Source organism: Aulonocara sp. 'chitande type north' Nkhata Bay, linkage group LG4 (genome assembly GCF_057382095.1).
Source record: "Aulonocara sp. 'chitande type north' Nkhata Bay isolate Kocher_YH1m ecotype deep benthic linkage group LG4, A_spYH_male_GT1.1, whole genome shotgun sequence".
Lineage (NCBI taxonomy): Eukaryota > Metazoa > Chordata > Actinopteri > Cichliformes > Cichlidae > Aulonocara > Aulonocara sp. 'chitande type north' Nkhata Bay.
Genome location: NC_141347.1, coordinates 27988508 through 28010610, shown reverse-complemented (window position 1 = coordinate 28010610; position 22103 = coordinate 27988508). Strand labels below are relative to the sequence as shown.

Genomic DNA, 22103 nt, shown 5'->3' with positions numbered 1-22103 from the left:
AAGAAATGTATTTTTCTCAGGGTAAAACAGTGATTTGTTAGAGAATGTTAAATCTGAGGAAACTGCATTTCATGGATCTATTTACTTAATGTAAGTGGGTTTAGACATTATAGATTAAAACATATGTCCCTTATTTTGTGATGAGCTGTATGGATATGTAGGAAATTCTATACTGATAATTGTAGAAATTATTCTGTTGGTATATATTGATATTTTTGTGTTGTGAACACAAAAACAGGTGCAAGTCTTAGAATACTAGATGTTTCTTTTCTACATTGAGGATTGTGTACCGCATATTTACTGTAGTGTATTACTAGTTTGTTAACACTTGTTAAATTGTTACACTACAGTTATGCAATGGTTTACAGAGTTCACAAAATTATTTTTATCATCTTGAGAATTAAAATAATTTTTCATCTGAAAAGTGTGACTAATTTTTGTCTCAAACACAACTGACAGAAAAAGATTTTGCGCCTTAAAGAGGAAGTGGACTAGCAGAGGAGGCAAAATGCTGTTTTTGAATAAATATTTATTGAACAATATCTAAAAAGTAAAACAAGTGAAAGCTATAAATTTCTATGCACTTTTTGGAGCAACCTTTGGAAAATATGCTTATACGTGCACACATTTGAATGTTTATGGCACAGTGACATCACAGCTCTCAGAAGACAAGGTATCAAATAGGTAGCATATCAGCAGCATAGCCTGGAAAACAATATAAAATGAACAAACTTCAAATGTATATTAACACATTGTTAGGGTTATTAAGCTGCTGAGGATGTGGTTTATTTAAATATATTAAGAATAAAAAAGAATCAAAAGTTGATATTTTTCAGGTGTACCTCTTTTTCATTTTCTGGGAAGACAATGCTTTTCCCTACTTGCTCCAGGTCTGGCCTTTCCTTGTAAATCCTGTTGCAATAATGCAGAATTTAAAAAAATAAATAAACAAAGTCTACGTTTATCAAGTTTGTTTTTCCTCCATACCTTTTAAGAATCAGGCCAAACTCAGTTGCGATATTTTCTCTTCGGAGAGCCACGATGAGACAAGGAGTTGAGTTGATCTTTTGAGAGCATAAGAAAACAGCCAAAGTCAGCATCTGACTGCACTGTCTGCATGAATTTATGGTCCAAATAAACCTGTATCAAGGTCCCATTCCTCACCTTCTCCCTTATGCTTGACGCTTTAAGTGTCTCTGATATATGTTTTTGCTGCTCATCATCTAGGATGCTCATCCTTCCTGCCATTAGATGGCAGTCTGATCCCAGCACCTGCTCCACTATCTCCAGTTGGGAAGGCACTTGGCTGCCTGGTGTAGCGTTCAAGGGTATCAGCAGACAGGTTGTTTGCCTGTGCTTCAGGGACCCTAGTACCAACAAACAAGCAAAACAGAACATTTGTTTGCATACAGCTTACAAAGGTTACCTGGAACTGAGTCATATTTCAACATCCTTTCCAAGAGAACCTCTGCCAAAAAGATAAATCATTTAAAGGGACATATTTGCTTAAAAATAACTAGTGAACCCTGCAATGTTCACTGTTGTCAATTAAACTGAGTCATATTTAATAATGGGGAGATGTGGATTCATTAATATGAGTACATGGCTAATGCGTTATGATTAAAAGGCATAGGTGCTCATAGCTCTGTTTTGTCAGCAACAATACCGTATAATTAAATAAAATATTAAAGAAAACACCAGAACCTCCATTTGGTCGTGACTCAGAGGAGACTGAAAGACTTTCCTGAGCTGCTTGAGTCAGTGTGCAGCTCCGCTGACGCTCTACGGAGGCTAATGGGTCTGAACATAAGCTGAGTATCTGGGGAAAACAAATCATCTGTTTTTTAGCCAAAATTACAACCCTTGTATTCAACATAGGATGGCTTTGAAGTCTGGTTACCCATGTCCCGTGTTTAACAAGCATACCTGCTCCTGTCTCATTGTGTTGGTCTCAGTACAGCAGAGCCCCTCAGGAAAAAACCTCCTTACATCCATAATTGCTTGCTGATACGATCCTGATCCTGTAACGTTGGTTACTGACATTTTAAACATAATACTTACATGGTAATCCTGTTCTCGTGTACGAGTATACAGGGTAGTGATCACAGAAGCTTATAAGTAGGTCGTACCATGACAGGTCATCCACATTGAAGAGTCCTCTTGGCTCAGCATGTCCAGCAGCCTCTTCACAGCATTTTCTCCCTGAAGGCAGAGAGCCAGCGAGGGGCCAGAGCACAGGTTGTGCCCACTTTCTGCACGCAGCAGTGAAGTAGCACCACTTTTGTCATGGGTCACTACCTGTATGCCCACCAACGTGAGGCCACTCTGCTGAAGTTTGCTGACTATTTTAGTGAGACTGTGATTCCAAGCTCGTGGTTTCAACAGGCACACGGTGAGCAGCATCTGTGGGTCTGAACAGAAAGTTAGCAGCTCTGATGTATCACTGAGAGCACCTTTCATAGAGAACAACAAACTTACCGGGAATCATTTCATGCTCGAAGAAAAAAAGGGAGGCTTGTCTGAGGGCCACTTCAGGTGTGGGAGACATGAGGACACTCAGGCTTTGAGGACAGTCATGCGGTAGGAGCTTCCTCAACGAAGAAAAATCAGCAAATCCTCTCAAAGCACACACTAGAGCTGGAGAAGACATCAGCGTTTCCATGCTGGTGTAGCAGAGCGGATCTCCCACCTCATACGGGCTCAGCTCCTGGGCTTGAAGTCGAGTCAGCACAGGAAGCCACTTCAGGCTGAGGAGCCTAAATCTAGCATGTTGTTCATCACCTATAACATTAAAAAAAAGTATTGCAATCAATTAGAAACAATAAAGGTAATTAAAAGAATTGTGATGAGGCCAAAAAAAATCACTCAGAATGAGGTTTGTTTAGCTAGTTGTGCTCTCAGATACTTCTACCTTCTTCTATCAGCACTCTGTTTAGGAGGCTGAGGCCTTGGGTCAAGTCCTTCCCACACAGAGTCAAAACTACTACCTGCTCCATGTCAGGTCTGAATGAACACCTGTGATGAGACAGGATCACACTGGAGGGATTTGGCACTGCCCACATGCAACTAACTACAAAGAAAACATATATAAGTAGAGAGTTACAGCACGGGATCGTCTTCTCGTATCTGTACTGACCATAAACTGCTTACCAAAGTTTTGGAATAAGTTCTTGTTGATCGGTACAGTGTGGAAACACAAGCTTGGCTCTGATGTGTGAACACCATCCTTTCCTGAGTGAATGTAACCCAGAAGCTTTTGAGCTTTGAATTCTTTCATTAGCACTGAAACATATGACAGTTGGACGAGATTATGTTGACAGCAAAGACTTCCAGCATTATACGACACACATTTTGACATTTCACGTTACAGAGATGAATTATGTTATAGGGTTGAGACAGATTTTGAGACCTGATGGTAGACCGACACTGTGACGCGATGCATTTTCTTTTCTCAGCAGTAACACGAGACAGTGAGAGGGCAGCTCTAGCTCTTTTTGATCTGGAGTGGAAGCAGGTGGACTGCAGAACACAGATGCCTACCAACAAATTATATATTATTATATGTTTTACTGATTAACTTGTACCTATGAGTAAAAATAAAGTCATATTATATTTCTCTTCTATTATTATTGTTAGCATTTTTATTATTATTATTAACCCTTATTTAACCACGAAAAAGAATAACTCAAAGGACAGCAGTACAATAATAATGACTAATTATTCAGGTTATTCAAGCAAAACATTTGAAACCTGAACTGCCTTAAATTCATTTGATTCCAGCAGGAAAGAGCTGCATTTGAATGCTCTTTTTCCAAATTCAGTATGAACCTTTGAGACAGATAGAAGGAATAATTCTTGAGACCTAAGACAATCACTTTCAAAACCTTTTTTGCTTAGATTTGATTGATTAGAGCTTCTCTCTCTAAGACTCTGTGTACTGAGCGAGTGTCTTGGTTCTTCTACCTGGAAGCTGCTGAGGCCCAGGAGGGAGGCCCCGTGGCTATGAACCTGCAGTCTCTGCAGCCCTCTAAGACTGAAGCCTCTGCGTTCACATACAGCCAGCACTTGGCCATAGCAGCATGGAGGAACAACAGGTGACACCAAGAGGAGGAAATCAGCTACACAAATTAGGGAGAGAAAGAAGAGGAGCTCCACTCAAGTAGAATGTTTTTATCCTTGATACAAACAAGGACTTTGACTCAGGATGATAAAAGTTAAAAATGAAAGGTAAGCACTGACAAATTTTCCCTACTGTGACAGTTTGGACTTGCTGAATTATCATACCTTTAGTTGTGGCACACAGGAAAGAAGATGATCTGCTTGGATTGGACAGGATGGCTCCAGCTCTGTCATCTGAAGGCACACTTCTAAAAAGAAAATGTTAGGTAGCTGATTCTAAAAACATCACACTGTAACACTTTAAAATAAGCTCCAGTCATCCCCACAGGATTACACCAACACCCATCAGTTAATGGCATCAATTAAATGTAATAAATACCCTGGAATTTGTCCAGGGTGGTGGAAAATGTGCAATAATCAGTTATTTGATAAAAAAAAAAAAACTTCATGGACATAGTTCAAGAACATTTTCCACACACCTGTTGTGATCCTGTGCACTTCCTCCCTGCAGTCTTCCTGAAAACCACAGGCACAGCTCACTGTGGACCTGACTGGCCAGTTGGGGTGAATAGATGAATGGTGGTTCTTGATCTCTGCAGTGTAGACCATCGCTGGAAGTGGTTTCTGCCTTTTTGGGCCGCAGAGAATCTAAGGAGCTAGTTATGTCCTTCAACAAGGAGTGGGCATAAGGACCTCGGACTGCTAGAGTAACAACGGGATGACAGGGCTCATGGTCTCTCAGACTACCCGCTGTTCTACCTGAATGAGAGGAGACGTTTTCAAAGGCTTTTTTTAATCAGTAAAAAAACAAGCATCCAGGCCAAGTGGAGTAACTTTAAGCACAGATGGTATTAGTTATGTCCTACCAAAGCGCTCACTCAGAAGCTCCTGTGGTGGATAAAGCAGCCGGAGACCACACACATCGAGTCCTGAGTCTAGGACCAGCTGGAGGGTGTAGTGTGTTAGAAGAGGATGTTGAAAGAAGCCACTGCACCCCAGAACAACTGACACCTACAACAAAGTCGAGTAAAAATAAATTTAGTCCCTGCTGTTCCTCTGACTCTGTGCTTCCTGCAATCAAAAGAAAGCCGTTAAAGAAAGCACAATTACTCCTGCAGATAGCACTTTTAAAGACACCCCGCTCACCTCTGTGTGCACCTCCTGTGTGGTCTCTTTCCCCTTAAAAGCACGATCCCGAGTTTCCACTGTCTGCCAGTAAAAACCTGGACTTAGACCAAATGTCCTCTCTATGACCTAAAAAACAAAAAACAAAAAACAAAATACAGTGAGCAGGAAGGAAAAACATCTGAGTGCTCTGATGTTGGGAGTCTTAAAGCAACCTTCCTGCAGCAACCCACCGTTTGGTTGGAGGTGGCAGAGATAAAACAATTTAAACAAGATGAAGGGAGGTGGATGGGAGAGGTGCAGGGTCGCTGGTCCAACAGGTTTTTAAGGTGAGGCAGCCAGCTGGTAATTGCAGTGAGTGAGGTCTCAGAGAGGAACCTGCAGACATTATTATAGAAAGGTGCATAGACGTCTGTGTCCCGTTTCTAGAAAACAAATATGAGATCTGCGTCACTGTCAAATTCATGAGACAAAGGCTACATTCACACTGCATGCCTTAGCACTCAAATCTGAGCCACGGTTTACATCCCTTTGTTTGTTTGCCCATTCAGTAACAAAGCTTTCACATACTGTTTCTGATGCAGTGGCTATTACTTCTGTATTAGGTGTCAGGATGCCGTTAAAGGAAGGAGAATCTTGACTCTGACAATAAAATTCCTTCCAAAAAGATAGCTAAAAAATGTTTTAATGTGAAAAGATAATCACAACGAGTTTATATCCAAAACATCAGACCACTTTGTTGAAGCGATAGCCTGTGCAGCTGAACTAGAGCCAGGCCATACTTTCATGTCATGCCAAGTACCATGTCACTTTATCCTTTATTTAAGCAGGCAAAGCATTAAAAAAAACTTCTACAAGCATTTTACAATGCCAATCTGGGAAAGGGTAGAGCCTCTTGAGGAACTAAGTTAGCTTCAAAGAAGTCTCAAAAGCAGTAAGAGTCGCTGGTAAAATTTTGCATCCTGGTGGTGAAAGTTTTAGCTAAAAGTTGCAGGGGGGTAATTACAAAAAAGGAACTGTGTCTGCCAGCACATCTCCACTCAACTCTCAGGTCAGGTTAGAGACCGGTGACATGAATTCTGATTTTACTGTTCAGTCTGAACTCATGATGTACCTACAATCTTTGCAAACTATATACAGACCTGTGTCTGATTTAGGCCACAGACTGAATTGGCTCAAATCAGAATTTAAAAGATCAGTTTTGTGCAGTTTAAATGTTTTTTTGTGTGTGTAATTTCTTCCTCTTTTGTTTTGCATGTACCCTTGCTGGATAACAGTGACGAGCCACAATTAAAACATGCAAAGCCAGTCCATCTTCTGTCCACAGCTGGTGAAGTCCTGCAACCCAGAATGGGACCTTTGCACTGATCTTGTCTTCACTGCTACGTGGCTCTGAACCGACCTGACAAAACATGAACACAGAGGGGAAAGAACTCAAAAAAACAAACTACAGTATGGCTAACATAAGAAGATAGAAGCCACTGTCCACTAACCAGAGACAGAAACCATGCCACTAAAGTGTTATAGATGTGCAATTTGGTTGCAGCTGGATATTTTCTCTTCCCATGTCCTCTGTCTTCTATCACACCGGGACTGCAGAGGTTGACTTTCAGCAGCAAGGAGCCCTTACTTTCAATACCTGCTGGTAGTGTGCTGATTGGCTCTTGATGAGATGCTTCCTGAAAAATGGGAAGTAGTAAGTGTAGGGAAATGCACTGTGCATTTACTCTGAATTAAGTGACACTTACAAACTCATAGAGAACATCAGTCATTTCGGCAGCTGGCTGCTTCCCGGACACAGATTTGGTTGGACAATGTTTTTCCAGCTGCCTAAGAGTTTCCTGGGCTTGTTCATGGTGAGACGCCTTCTTAACCCGTCGTCTCAGTTGGTCCCTAATAGTTCGTCATCATCGCGGTTAACATATTTGTTTATAAGAGTTAATACAAATAAAGGCAAACAAAACAAACTCCATACCTCTGCTGTTTTGGTTCTTTAACTAAACTTCCTAAAACAGTTTGTGGGCTTTCCACTTCAGGTTCGGATTGTTTATCTACCCACAGATGTTCTGACTTAACATCTGTGCTTGCTTCCACGCCGAGCTCTGGATGACGCATACGTTTATCAGGATATTTATTCTCATTTCTATTCATCTCCCTTACTTTTTTAAGCAACATACTCTTTCCAGTCTCTTCCCTGCAAGCACAGCAATGACAACATGAGCATGAAGAAAACAAGCACAACTGAAGTGTGACCAACGTTCCTGACGCAGGATGTATTTACCTGCCTCCCATATGCAATCCACGGTGCACTTTTAAATTGTTTTTCTTTGCAGGTGATGTTTTCTGGTGAGTGTTGTTGTGTTTGGCTGACGTCTCTGATGGAAGACTTGGGGATGTTCTTGCTGGTTTTACTGAGGGATCAGGGCAACGCAGGTCAATATAAACAGTGGAACATTCCCGGTGGCTTAACTGCAAATCTATTCCGCACTTTTCCACTGATCTGCTCGACATTCTATTTTCTCTGCAAGAAAAAGGTCGATTATTATAATAATATTATCTTTAAAGGCTCACGGATCCTGGGCAGTGATATGACTTACTTGTCGGAGTCTGGACTCACAGGTTCTAACACAGACGCAGTCTGATTCTTACAGAAAGCAGCTAATTTCTCCATTATATTCTCCTGCAACTTGTCTGTGCCACCACCTGCAAAACAAAGATTCAGTTCATAAACCTGTCATCGATCACTACAGCCTCAGTGAATCGTTTCATAATGACTTACCTTGATGCGTTTTCAGGGGTGCCACTGTTACATGGGGTTGCAAAGACAGCTTGTTCTCTTTTAGATTTTTAAGGGCATCATCCAAGTCCCACTGGTCAAGGCTCTGAATGTAAGTTTTTAGAGAATATTTACTTGCATTGTTTATAACTGCTTTCATATGATGTTTTTCTACTCTTCAAACTTACAGCAAGTGAGAGAACAGGGCAACCATCATAGGATTTCACATTTTCCAGGTCTGGTTTTAAAGAGGCCTTCAGCTTGACTCCTTTATTCAACACCTCAGAATTATCCTCACCAGCACCCGCCTTTAATGATAACAAGAAAACAAAGTACATTTAAAATGCTGTGGCTTTATGGTGCTGTGCTCTAACCAGACCAGTATATCCCACCTCAGCATCATCCACACAGGCTAATGTACTGCTTTCTACAGTTTCACTAACATCCATCGTTTTGCAAATCTCTTCAGATAATGGTTTTGGGAGCTCCTGATTGAGGGAAACGAGACAAATAAAAATAATAAAAATAAGAAATAACAATGATCATTCAGAATCAGAATCACAGAAACAGAGGGAAATTGAGTATTTATTATTATCATTCATGTCATCATAATCAGTCATTCGTTTGCTTGGGTTTCATGATTTTTCTATCATTAAGAATAAAAAAAAAAAAAAATTCACTGACCTCAAATTCAGCATCTACTGAAAAACTGTTGAAGTCCTCAGGAAGCTTCAGGGAAAGAGCAGCTGGTCTTTCATATATGGCGATGATTTCGTCTTTCTCTGGCTATACAACGTTAAAACGGCATTAATTGTGTAAATAAATAGTTATTAGCGGACGTTAGCAAGATTTAAGTTTAAAAACACAACTTACAGGTGAAAGGTCAAAGTCCATGGTAGGAATATTTGGTTTAACTTTCTCCAAAATTGAATTCCAACACGAAGAACGGTTAAAATCCATTTATAACAATGTATAAAAAGAAACTAATTTAAAGTAAGAACGTTTTTTGTGTTGTTGGTGTGTCTTTGAGCTGAATGTGTAATTGCTAGTCCCTGGGTACTTCTTGGTTACCATTGGAAACGAGAAGCTTCACAACAGTGTTGCCTTCATATGCTGCCAGTAATTCCCATACTGAAACGCGAAAGTTTCGCGAAAATGTGAAAGCAAACAAGTACTAAATTGGCATAGTGTTCCAAAGTTGCGTTGTGTGGGTGTTAGGGCAGGTAAGCTCACCAGGATGTAACTTTTCTAAATATAGGGAAATGTTCTTTTTATGCTGGCTAACACTCTTTTATGACCTTTTAAACAGGAATTTTCCTAGTTTGCTAGCTACCGTGCTAAAATTGCTTAAAGTTATAGTTTTCATACAGCTGAATAAACGTCAAACAGAAAACCGATTAAACAGAAGTCTGAGATGATCGAATATTTACGCCAGTGTCCTGTTATATTTTAGACAGAAAGGAGCAGACGGCTGAGTTTATTTAACTCCACCGAGACATCTGATGACGCAAAACTGAAGGCTAGACCGTCCAATTTCACAGCCGCTCACTTCCGGCCTACCGGGACTTCGGAGGACCCGGCCCACGTAGACCGCGAAGGCCGGGTCCTCAGGTGGATGCAGGGCAGGCTATGAATTTGGACACCCCTACAGGTGCTGTGCATAGCCATACTATACCTACTATTTCAAGGCCTTCATACGATTTTACAGGATTGCTTGATGTTTTTTTCTAATTTTAACTAACCAATACTCAGACATTTTTGATGCATTTGTTCCAAATTACAGATCCTGTTTCATTTTTGTGGTAAGCCAGGCCAGTGAAAATGCCAGGATTTAATCTGTGAAATGTTTTGAGTTATTCATGTTCAAACATTTCTTCAAATTTCAAAGGCCCATGATGATGATGATGATGATAATTATTAATATTATTATTTTACTTTGCTTGAAATTACTGCAATTAAAGTACTGTCGGGCCTTATCATAATCTTAATACGTTCTGTGCTAAAGTTAAGTTATCTGTGTTACAGATCATTTTATAACTATTTTAGCAAAAGTCAATGAACCACATTTGCACATTTGAAATGTTTTATTAAATATCTCAGGCAAACTCATATCCATATGAAGCACTTCAGCAAAGGTATTACAAATTGAGCTCTTCACATTCCATCATGCTCTCTAATACTAACATAAATTGATGTGTCACAAAGCATTGTGAAGTTGCTGCATCACATTTTGTTTTTCCTAGTGTTGACAATCTGCCAACTGTCATCACATTCAACCACAACCACATATTTAACATATCTAATGAAGCAAAAGGAATATTGGTTTTCATGGGATTTCCTTTGAAGAGAATCCAGATATGTTTAGAAACAAATAGCATTTTCTGTAAAAGCATGAGATGGCAGGAGCTTATCTGTTAATAGCTATATAAGAACATGAAACACATTTCAGTATTGCAGTTTTGATGTTCAAATCAAACTTAAGTAATTTACAATGTTGAAATGCTAATGCTGATAGCAGAATTTTAACCAACCAGCTCCATAAAACTGTCTTTGTAGTGCAGCTTAGCAGTTTTGGAAGTGTTCACCGTCCACATCCCGTAAGTCCTGACCTGCTAGGCGAGGTGGGCTGGTGCATGTGATGTTGTTGTATATGGTGATTGTCGTATCAGGCTCTTCACCTTCTGCGTGGGTCTCCACTAGCCGAGGAATCACCTGTGACTTCCTCAACGCGTAGTTTCTAAGTGGGAGGTTGCTGCAGTCACATTTCCACCTGTTTCCAGACAGTAATAGTTTTTCTATATTATCAGAGAAGTCTGGGGCCAAGCTTGTTAAGGCATTATCTCTCAAGTCTAGGTAGCGCAGCCTTGGAAGAATCTGCCTTGTGCCATTTTGCAAAAACTGTCTACACTCATTGTTGGACAACAGCAAGTACTCCAAATTCTTGAGGCCAGAGAATGTATGGGTGGTGAGAGCACCCAGCTTGTTGGAACTCAGATCAAGTCCCGATAAGCCTACCATATCCACAAAACTCTGGTGTTCCACAACAGAAATATTGTTGCGTTGCAGAAATAGCCTCCTTAAACCAGACAGTCCTCTGAAAGCTTGAGTTGTTATCTTAGTTAAGCAGCCTCTGTCCAGATGTAGGCTGTGAAGCCTTGGCAGACCTTTGAACATTTGGTCTGGAAGAGTGCGGAAGCAGCTTCCAGAAAGGTTAATGACAGCCACATGAGAGAGGCCTGTGAAAGCCCCCACGTGTGCTTCCTGCACTTGATTGTGTTCTAGTTCTAGGACCTCTAAATGGCCAAGATCTTCGAAGATCCTATCCCCCAGATTTCTAATCCTGTTGTAACTCAGTCTTAGTTCTTCTAGGTACTGCAGATCACGGAAAGTTCTAGGCCTAATTCCAGTGATAGAGTTGTGAGAAAGGCGAAGTACATGGAGATTGTGCAGGCCAAGGAAGGTGTCATCATGTAGAGAAGTCACTTTATTGTTTGTCAGATCCAGCCATCTAAGTGACTTCATGCCTGCAAAAGCTCTGGGGACCACTGTTAAAATCTGATTCTGTCCCAGGTAAAGCTTTTGCAGTTTAGTTAGTTTAAGAAACACGTTGGCTTTGATCACCTTCAGGTAATTTCCTGTCAAATCTAACTCTTTGAGCTCACCAAGGTTTTGAAAGAGCTGTGGCTGCAAGTAAGCAAGTCTGTTTCCTGCGAGTATCAGCTCTCGCAGACCTTGCAGGTCATGGAAAGCTGTCTCAGGTAAGACCGTTAATGAGTTCCAACCTAGGTTAAGAAGCCACATTTGTGAGAGTCCTGCAAACAGTCTTTCCTCAATGCGACTGAGTTGGTTGTTATGCAGACTAAGTGAAGCAAGGTTGGGTGTATTCTGGAAGACTGTACCTGGTAATACCCGGAGGCGATTCCGCTCAAGGTGCATATGTGCTAGTGACCCAAGGCCCTTGAAAGCCTGAGGGTCAATAGTCGTCAGCTGGCCATTCTGAAGATTTAAAAAGTCCAGGTTGGTCAAATCCCGAAAAGCTGCGGCTGGGAGCGTTGTAAACCGGTTGCCATCCAACCAGAGAGAATAAGTGGATGGTGGCATGTCAGTTGGTACTTGTGTGAAGTTGTGAAAACTGCAGTACATGTTGAGCTCCGAGATGAAATCATCGTATTGACAGGTGCACACCTTAGAGCAGGGAATGGGATCTTCAGCCACCTTCTCTGTAGCTGCTGTGTCTGGCTGTGGAAACACCAGTGATGTTCCCAATATCCAGACTACCATCAGAGCAGTGATTTGCATACTAGCTGTGGAGAGAATATTAACATGTAAATATAAAAATGTAATACATAAATTCATTATAGAATGCAAAATATGGTTAAGAAATAAGAAATAAACATTAAATTATAAAATTGTTAATAGTTAAAGGCCAGAAAAGATTTACCTTGAGTTTCAGAGGTCATGATTTAAGGCAGACAACCTGTGTAATAGTGAATGACTGATCCTTGTGCAACTGTATGTTGAATGAAAAGTCCACCAAGCCCCCAAGCTTCTTTTTTTTTTTTTGGTCAGGTCTACTTTTTCTGCACCATTAACCCATTCATTTCCGTCAGAGTTGTTAGTAAGTACATTTATTCATGTACTTTTTCTTAGAATTTTCAGTTGGGCTTTCTAAACCTTTCTTCCCAGCATCAATACTGATCATTTCAGTGTCATAATAATAGCATAATAATAACAAAGTCTGCAAAATGAGAATATTTTAGACTTTCCATTCCTCTCTGCGGTTTTTGCTGTGCTGAAATTTCTCTTTTTATGTATCTCATTTCTTTGTAAGCTTTCTAAAATATTGTCAGCCCAGGTGGCTGGCAGAGTCATGCCACTGAGTGCATTTACTGTAGATTTTAACTGAGATACAGTGTTAAAGAGATAAGATTACACAGTGCACTGAGCCATTGACTGAATTTATGACGTTTTTCAGGTTTTTTTTGTTTTTTTTCCTGCTTATAGGTAACTCATTATCAAAGGAACATTTGTCTAAGGATAAACTGACTGAACATATATTTCACTTCCAAACTTAAACTTGGAAGCATACATCATATGCATATTAAATATGCAATAACATTTTGTCATCTGTTATTGAACAATACTTTTGGAACAAAGCTGTTATATTTGAAAAAAATTAAGATGTATGTGTTTTGACAAAAGCTGCATGTGACATAGAAACTGACAGCAGTGTCAGAAATGCTTCATTCACAAAGTTCATAATGTAGGATGGGGTCAGTTCCAGAGGTCAATTTCCTTATCAATGGCTGTAATGACTAACTTTGTGTTTGCTCTTTTTCCTCATATCTGAGATCTTTAGAGAACCATGCTAAAGCTCTGAAGGCCAAGCAAATCTAGATAGTACTGTGTGCTTACTCATTCATTTGATTTAATTTAATTGGGTGATTTTCCAACACTGAATTTTTAACAATATGAAGACACATTATATTACATATATAGTGACTATTTGCTAAATATTGTCCACTGCTGCATTCCACAAATAGGCAAAATATTATCTGTTAAGAAGTGTACGTGATGTGCAGCACAGCCTTCTTCAGTTGTTGATAATTACATCTGGCAGATTTATATGTTAATATCAGTGATAGTTATGTTTATTCCAGCATTCATCTAAATCAGATGGAGCTTGGTGTGTGTATTGTAGTCTTATTTTATATTTGATCTAAAATACACATTTTTAAATGATCTTTAATAGACATTTGTATTGATTAATACATGTGGCACAAAGTTAGAGTTTACACATCGTTTTTTAGGTATATAATAATACTTTTATGTCCCACGCTGAAAAGAAATGCACTCCATATTTCTCATATGAAAGGATCATGTGTCCTGACTGAAACCTTTGTCATGCCTGCAACTCTGATAAAGGCTGCAGAGTGTACAGAGATAAACAGCATTAAAACGTTCTCTTGCCAGTAGAGAGCACTGCTGGTTTGCTGTTTTAATCTTGGTCAAACAGCACTGTCTTCATCTGTGGAAGCCTTTCCTATACTAACCAAAATGGTTAATGCTTAATAGAGTATGAGCAGCAGCGATAAGCAGATCTATGGATTTTGCTGTGTCTTTCTAGGCTTCACTAGATCAACCGTGGAAAGCAGCTTTCTCGTTCTGAAGTCAATTTCTTTCTTTTTTTTCTTTTAAATGACATGAAAAGAAAAAAAAACTTGGAGAATGGCTGCTGCAGCGAGCTGTTCTTTGATTTTTGCATCGCTGACAAACACCTCTGATTGGCTCCTTCTGTGGCATACACAGAGGTTTCCAGCTTGGTCGGTTGCTATGAGCTCACTTGGTGGAGGAGAGGCATCTTAATAGTGAGCGGGAAAGCCTGTCGCTGTGGTTGTAGTATTTTGACTGGGCTTTGTCTTGTTTAAGGAAGAATAATTTTCTCAAATAACTCTATATACATTTTTTTAATTGTTTAGCAGCAGATAAATTGGCTAGAAAGCAAGAAGTCAATCTAAATTAAGCAGCTGGATGCTGATCCGAGTTAAAACTAATATTAATTCTGCTACTCTGCCAATAATTGAGATTGCCAGTTAGAGAGATAAAGTATTAGAACACATACACTGTAGCTAATGAACACACAGGCTTATCCTGCTGCAGCTATGTTAGGCCTGTTTAACTTAGACTTTTGTCATTATCTGGATACAGAAATCATACAAGTTTAAACTGAACTGGGTTTTCAGGGATTTTTATTAGGTTTAACTGTTTTGGAAATATATACTATTCTACATTGCCTGTCCATCTATCTGTCTATTGTACATCATTAACAGTAAAACACATATATCTAGTCACTCTCATCCCATCCAATGACCTACACTTTTTCAACATCACAGTAAAAAACAATTAAACATGCCTATTTAGCAAGTGAAGATGAAAATTTGTTGCTGTGCTTGTTAAAGTGATTATGACTCAGACTTTAGTACTTTGTTTTTTCTCTGTGTTTTTTTTGTTTAATTGGCTGGTATTCAATTCACAGTCCAAGCTGATTCACCTTTGAAACCACACAACTTATCTTGTTGTCTTTTCAAACATAAAACGCTATGTGACAAGCCAACACTAAAAAGACTGTGTGCGGTATTAACTGCTTCATTTTAGAAAAGCAATGACAGACAAAAACCACCAGAATTCTAAAACGAGTCTAAGAGAAGTACATAAAAACCAGCTGAATGTAGTAACTTCGGTGAAGAAATAGCTCTATCAAAAGAAGAAGAAAAAAACAAGCTGTAAAACCAAAGATTACTCCTCCTGTGCTGCTGTAGTGGGCCTCAGGACATGAATAATGTTGGACCCTCCTGCTGCTCTCATCTGTTGCACATAACACAGTGGAAAACAGCCAAAAGGAGCACTTTCATTTCTGTGCTCTGTTGCTGTAACAGGGAAATAACTTTTTACTACTAAAGAAAGGTTAAATAACTGATCTCTTTTCTTATTCTTATAATCTGCGATTAGGGAAGTGGAGAGACTTTAGTGACCCAAATTGTTTGATTTGTCTCTGATTAAAGTTGGAGCGACACATAACGATAAACATATATAAGAGCTTCATATGGAGTGACAGTCAACACTGCCATCCTCTGGTCGATTGTTGCACTCCTCCCTTTACATTTTAAAAACAAATTAATAAAAGAGAAACGTGTTTTATCTGAGTTTAAATCATTGTTCAGTTGCCTTTGGTTCAGTACTGCTCTGAAAGCGCTGCCACCTCACCCTTTGACAGTAAAAAGACCCTCAACACCCCTGCAGTGGCTATTAATAACACCCAGGGCTCACAGTCAACTTGCTGCTTTCAAGGAGGAAAGAGAATTCAATGACTCAGTGTCCACATCTGGAATCTGCTGGAACTGGCCATTTTTTGGTAATTGACTGTGATGATGTGACCAAATCATGCAGCTGAGGACCCAGATTAGATTTCTATTGTAACATTGTAACCGTTGGATGTGTGCTGCCATAGCCAATCGAATGCCTATCTATGCTTTTTTACATGCCGCCTGTTACAAAAATATACTTTGTTCCCATATATTTAGTTTAAGATAACACACTCTGACATATATAAAATTGTATTTTTGCACCAACAAGGTGATTTCTAAAGAGCTATTTGCTGAAAAGTATCAGACCTAAATGAATGTGTACAGCAGATGAACAGTATCTGAAGATTATGTCCATAGAAATAGAAATGATCAAGCAAGAAACCAGACACATGACGTGAGAGATGAATCACAGGCTTTAGCTGATCCATCTAATGTCAAGGGTGGCTGTCAAGAAGCCATCCTTAAGGAAGGGAAATGAAACAAAAGTTGATGTATACCAGATTAGACGAGGCTTAGAGTGAAAATCAGGGGTAAGAGGTCTGATAGAGTCATGAATCCAAATGAGGTTTTTGGTTAGAACTGTTGTCAATATGTACAAGATGCGACAAGTATATTTTATCTAACATTATAATGAATGCCTTGCAGTAAACCTTGGCTAGCAGACCTCGAGTACTTAAAGATTTATTGCTGCAAAAGCTTTTATTTAAATGCTTTTTATTTTTATTTAAATGCTTTTTTTGTTGCTTTTTTTACACCTTTTATTTCTATTTATTAAAGAAAGAAAATGTTTTGCAGTGATAGACAAGAATCCTGACAAGGTGAAAAAATAGTTTGGCTACTTCAGGGTTAAATTGATTTATAGTAAACTGCTATCACACATGTCAATTTATATATCATCAAAGAAAAAGCTCTGAATTGAAATGAAACTCCATTGAAACGCTCTCATTTTTTTCCCCTCACTGTCATCCTGCCCATTTAGCTATGCTCAGGGGATCCAGGATGAAACTGAAACAGCTAGACAATGTCAGTTGAAGAAGACAGGTGAAAGAGACACAACCAAACACTAATGTCTGTGTGAATTAGGCAACTGGGAAGAGACCTGGATCTCATTGAGAGGAGGGAAGAAAAGCAGCTCCTGAATCCCTGTAGAAATGCAGATAATCTGAAGCTTCATTTAGGTCTCTCATTCATTTTTTTCTTCATTTATACCTTTTTTTTATCTTCACATGAGTAAATGCAACTTCATGTGACCAGCGTAACCCAAAAATGGAAATATAAAGGTATATTAGCTATTTTATATATTACTAATAAAGCTACATATCAAACATTATAAGGACTTTGTAATAACCTCCCTTTCAAATGCATTGGTGAATGCTGTTTGAAGGGTATGGATTTGATTTGCAGTGGGTTCACTTGTATTGTGGTCCAATTTTGGAGGCCTGTGGGCCAGACGCAGGTGGAGCAACATTAATAGTGACATATCATTGATCTCCTTTGTCTAATGTTAGTTGTCGGCTTGTCTGCAATTTCGGCATGCTTCCTAAAAGTTGGCTTTGAAAAGTTGCCGCAGACCCGATCTTGATTGTGTTTTTTTCCTACATGCTATTATTAATGGAGAGTGTCTTCTGGTAGTTCATGTTCATTTTTTTGAGGAGACATTTCCCTAAAAAATGCCAAAACTTTACCTTTACTCAGCAACTTTAGCAGCGTGTTTGTGCATGTCACATCAGTTCTCCAATTGACAGTGAAATTGGCGCCTTTCAAAGCTTTCTGCCAGAATCAAACAATTTCCTGTACTGCATCCTTGAAAAGAATTCTACATTCTTATCTTCATACTTCTTAACAACAAAAACTCTTTGCACTGTCTCTCTCGTTCAAGTCCTCATCGCTATTGTGACATTTACTATATCTTTGGACCTGTCACACTACAGTAAGAAACCTTCACGCGTGGCAGTTTCCTTCTTTCAGTTGGTCCTGCAAACTTTCCTGACATGCCTTTTATTTAATCTTCAACAACAATGTTGAGATGCTTCAGTGGTCGTCTTACAGTTTATAAACAATATATATTCCTGAAGTGGTAAAACACGTAAGATGCTTTTCTATCTACTCCTGTCTTTGTACGTAGGTCAAGTCAAAAATGTGTGTCAGGGCAAGACAATAGAACTGGTTTTGTGTTAGCAGTCTGTAGCCCGCAGCTCCTGCTCTACATTTAAGGCAGTAGAGTGTATAAATGTGGATAGAAGTGTAGGTCAATAATAAAAAAAATAACACTGTGCCTATGGGACAATGGAAATATTTTAATAGTTCCTTTTCTTAGACAGCTTATAGCACATAGATATCACTTTGGCTTTATCATACAGCCATGAGAGGGCTTTAAAGGGTAAAAGGCAAGATTCTACATTGTTTGCCAATCCATTGCAGAGCTAAAACAAAGAGAGGGGCAACCAGTTCACACTCACAACAGTGGACAACACCAATCACCAGTTAAACTAACCCCATTAACTGCATACTTTGGGACTGCAGGAAGAGTCTGGAGTACCCAGAGAGAAGCCATGCAGGCACAGTGAAGGCTCCAACAACCCAGTGCATTTGAACAGAAGACCTTCTTGTTGTGATACAGCTGTGCAGCATGCTAATCATTTCAGAGTGAATATACTCACTCTTAGTATGCCCTTCATATAAGGAAACGTAGTATGTCTTTATACTATTAACAAGCCCATAGACCATCCTTGAGGTCTTTCTTGAAACAAAGCAACCAAAACGGCCCATTGATTTGAACTTTTTTTCAGGCCCCAAAATAGTGGCACCTCATCAAATAAAGAGGTTAATTCCAAAACAATCCATTACTACTTTATTTAAAACTTTAATAACTGGGCCTCAGCAGTTGAATTGCCTAATGTCTGGATAAAGAGATGTTATTCTGGGATTACTGGGAAAAACTAAGAGCATCTCAAAGCAGTTTAGATTGGTAAAAACTCGCAACATGCGCTTCTTTTTCTTCAGATTTACTTTACAGTCAGAATTCCTTACAGACAGTGGATAAATGAATTATTAACTAGTCCAACAGTAGTTTCACTGCAGAAGAGCTCGTTTTTGCTGACAACATGGGTTCTGTTTCTGCCTTTTGAATTCTGCCAACTGCTATGCTCCTCTGGAGAAATATAAAGCTGCTTTTTCCCGTCTTGTTTTATTGGGGCTGTAATTTTCTAGCTTTGTTTCTCTCCTGAAAGAGAATTGTTACTGTAATGGGCTGCTGTCACTTATTGTTAATGAGCAGTGTAGGGACGCGGTTTTTCTCCTTCTTATTTCATATGCATGCAGTGAAATATCTTTGTTTTGTTTTCTTTAACTCTTAGAGCGAACTGTAGGGAATTAAAATATAAATTATCATCAAAATAAATTCCCTTTCTAAGTGTGTGGATCAATAGAAGTTGGCTGATATGTTATTTTGTTTGTTTGTTTTTTAATTTTGCTCTAAGGATGGCCTGCTACATTTCAAAATAAAGTCAAGAATTTTATAGTGCTGGGTCTATTATGTGACTTTGCTGCTTAACCATCACAGAGGACTTTTGTGAGGCTGCCAAAGCAAAGGTGAGAAACCTTTCATGGAACGGGTGTGAAAGAAAGAAATGAGATAAAGAGGTGAAGCCTGTCTCCGAGCACAAAAGGACCTAAAAATGATATGCCATGTCTGCAACCCGAATGAACTGCCACCAGTAAATGGAAAAAAGATCAGCTGACACAGAAATGAAGGAAATTAAATTAATACATCATATGACATTTTTAAGTCCATACTATTAAGCTGCAGAGGACTTTGCAGAAATGGGGTACATATCATTGCTAGCTTTGTCAGTGTGTTAAAGTGACGGCAGTATATCAGTTTAGACATAAATGACAAGGGTGGCTTTTGCATTACTGTAACTACCTGCTTCATTTAGGCATTCATTTACATTGTCATTAGATTGAACAGTACATGAAATGGCATTTAATTAATGAGGTTAGATATTTGAGAGGTATGATATTTTGTGAGCAACTCATAAAGACACACAAGATGTCTTTGCAGGTGACAGAAAAGCTTTGTAAGTAGATATATGTTAATGGGCCGCGTGCAATTCAGAATTGAGTTGTGTTGAAGGTAGTATGTCAAATTATTGGAAAGTTTGAATTTTAGTACAAGTGGAAAAGTAAACCATGAAATAAAACACAATAGCATGTAGCCTTGGCTGATTTTACAGAATTCGTGATGGCGTGTACTCCACCTCTTGCTCAGTGTTAGCTAAAAAAAAAGGTTCCAACCCCTCTACAACCCTCGTTGGAATAATGGTTAAGAAAATGGATCGATGAATGCCTTGATTGAGCTTGCAGAATAATTTGGGAGCCGGTTTAATTTTCTTGTGAACCAAAGGGTTCCCAAGCATTCATTTTCAAAGTCACTGATATTATTAAGCTGCAGAGGACTTTGAAATTCATCAGCTTGCTCTCAGTTGTCACTCCCCTCTCTGTGCCATTTCTTGATTAACTAAGCACTCCGCAGAGGATCAGACACATTTTCAAGTGCTCTAAGTTTATGTACATTTACATTTACTCTCATTTTACATAATTGCTAGATTCATAATTTGCAATTTATTATTAAGTATGCAATTAGGGTAGATTGCTTCCAAAGGACTTCATTTTGTTTTTTGTTTTTTAAGTGTCATGGGTACATTCAAGGAGAGATTTCAGAAATAAAATGGTTTCTGTAGATGCTTAAAAATTGCTGTGCTTACAGCTGAAGTACAAGAGGGTATTGTTAGACATGGCTGAACAGAAATAGAGGGACTTTTAAAGTCCAAGCTTCTTTTTGTGTCTCTTTTACCTTTACAGCAATGACTTGGCCCATTTAAAGTGCACCCAAACTGAGGAACAACTCAAGCTCAGAAGTAACAAACTATAAAAAAAATTATATGTTCTTTATATTGTAAGGTAGACCCTACAATAAAAGGAATCTGTCTGTAAAAGGATTCCAAAAGGACCTGGAGTGGTTTGGCAGTTCCTGGGTCCAAGGATAAGCAAGGTTTGAAGGACAGGTGGGGAAACAAACGATCAAATATAAATCTTAAAGCTGTAATATTTTTAAACTTACTTTCCTTAGAATTTCATATGTGACTTGGGACCAACACGCAAACAACACAGGAGGTCCAGGTGTACTTATCTCACAGTCACACGTATGCTTTTCTTTGGATTGACTGAAATCTCTTAGTAGATGACAAGCAAGAATACTGGAGTAGAATACTAAAATACTGGAGTAAAGAAAAAGCAATCTGGTCTTTGAGGATTAAAGAACTAAAATGGTTCATGTAAGTCTTGTAAGTCTCTGTAGGACAAACGAAGAAGGCTGATAGAAAACTGTATTTAAATCTTCATGAAAGCACAACACAAGTATGCATTTATAATACAGTTAATTCCATATTTAGTGAAATCTTAACTTTTAGGTAAATTAATGAATTTACAATTATTATGTTCACACTGATATCATTATGTTATCTTACTTTTATGCACAAAAAACATAAACAGCAGCACTCACCGTTATGATTGAATCAAATCTTCAGTGTGCAGGAATACAACACCCAAAATTTGGTAGAGGAGCTGAAATAAAGCAACTTTCATTAGTAAGGTAAAACACTATGAACCCAAGTTATCACAAACTCCAAAGGTTTTGCATTGCTTCTCTGAGGTAATCAGAGTATCTCAACTGTGCCTATCCCCAAAATAACACAATGACCTTTCTTTTGACTTGAGCTAGAGGAAAGACTTCCCTGTGTCTCTGTCTGCTGTCTAGGCATCTCTCAGAGGAGCTCCACATTCCTAATCTCTGTGTACCTCCCTTCAGAAAGTCTCAGATTGTGCTGTTTCATTTGCTCCACAACAATCTAGGCTAAGTTGCTTTGCAATTGGAAATTTCTTTCTCGTTTAACGTCTAGCTTGGCTGCAGCACAGCTGAATGTGTTGTGATCTTTTCTGGCCTTTCTCAATTAACATAGCTGCCTTTTCATTAGAAATGCTGCATGACTTCTTTGCATTAAGGAATTGTCATGAGAACAATACTCCAGTAAACATCTACTGGTATTGTAATGCTCTTTAAACTGAACCTATAAATACTTAACTATAGTGTAGCATATTTCAAAATGCCTCAGCCCTCCAGGTACATCAAACCAAAGAACACCTTCACTGTATTGCTG

At 38.9% G+C, this 22103-nt stretch overlaps 2 protein-coding genes across 5 annotated transcripts; both read right to left on the bottom strand.

Annotated features, from left to right (window-relative positions):
• Positions 1-516: 516 nt before the first annotated feature.
• On the bottom strand, positions 517-9554 carry LOC147332868 (dynein axonemal assembly factor 8). 4 transcript variants are annotated; one of them, XM_086289643.1, is made up of 28 exons: positions 8894-9554; positions 8705-8806; positions 8413-8508; positions 8209-8328; positions 8024-8126; positions 7842-7947; positions 7526-7765; positions 7220-7438; positions 6993-7137; positions 6738-6923; positions 6506-6646; positions 5478-5669; positions 5266-5373; positions 4986-5130; positions 4599-4878; positions 4285-4364; positions 3964-4118; positions 3410-3536; positions 3151-3282; positions 2912-3070; positions 2479-2781; positions 2130-2411; positions 1927-2036; positions 1705-1819; positions 1165-1367; positions 988-1064; positions 843-912; positions 517-705 (listed from the first exon to the last, which is right to left on the bottom strand). In XM_086289643.1, exons 1-28 carry the CDS (start codon positions 8978-8980, stop codon positions 637-639), a joined length of 4152 nt encoding a protein of 1383 aa, XP_086145769.1. In that variant the 5' UTR covers positions 8981-9554; the 3' UTR covers positions 517-636. The 4 variants fall into 4 exon arrangements, with proteins under 4 accessions (XP_086145769.1, XP_086145768.1, XP_086145770.1 ...); XM_086289642.1 differs by having other exon boundaries at positions 4285-4367; positions 8894-9552; XM_086289644.1 differs by having other exon boundaries at positions 1927-2021; positions 4285-4367; positions 8894-9549.
• Positions 9555-10091: 537 nt separating this feature from the next.
• On the bottom strand, positions 10092-12537 carry igfals (insulin-like growth factor binding protein, acid labile subunit). Its single transcript, XM_086289651.1, has 2 exons — positions 12462-12537; positions 10092-12324 (listed from the first exon to the last, which is right to left on the bottom strand). Exons 1-2 carry the CDS (start codon positions 12478-12480, stop codon positions 10583-10585), a joined length of 1761 nt encoding a protein of 586 aa, XP_086145777.1. The 5' UTR covers positions 12481-12537; the 3' UTR covers positions 10092-10582.
• Positions 12538-22103: the final 9566 nt, after the last annotated feature.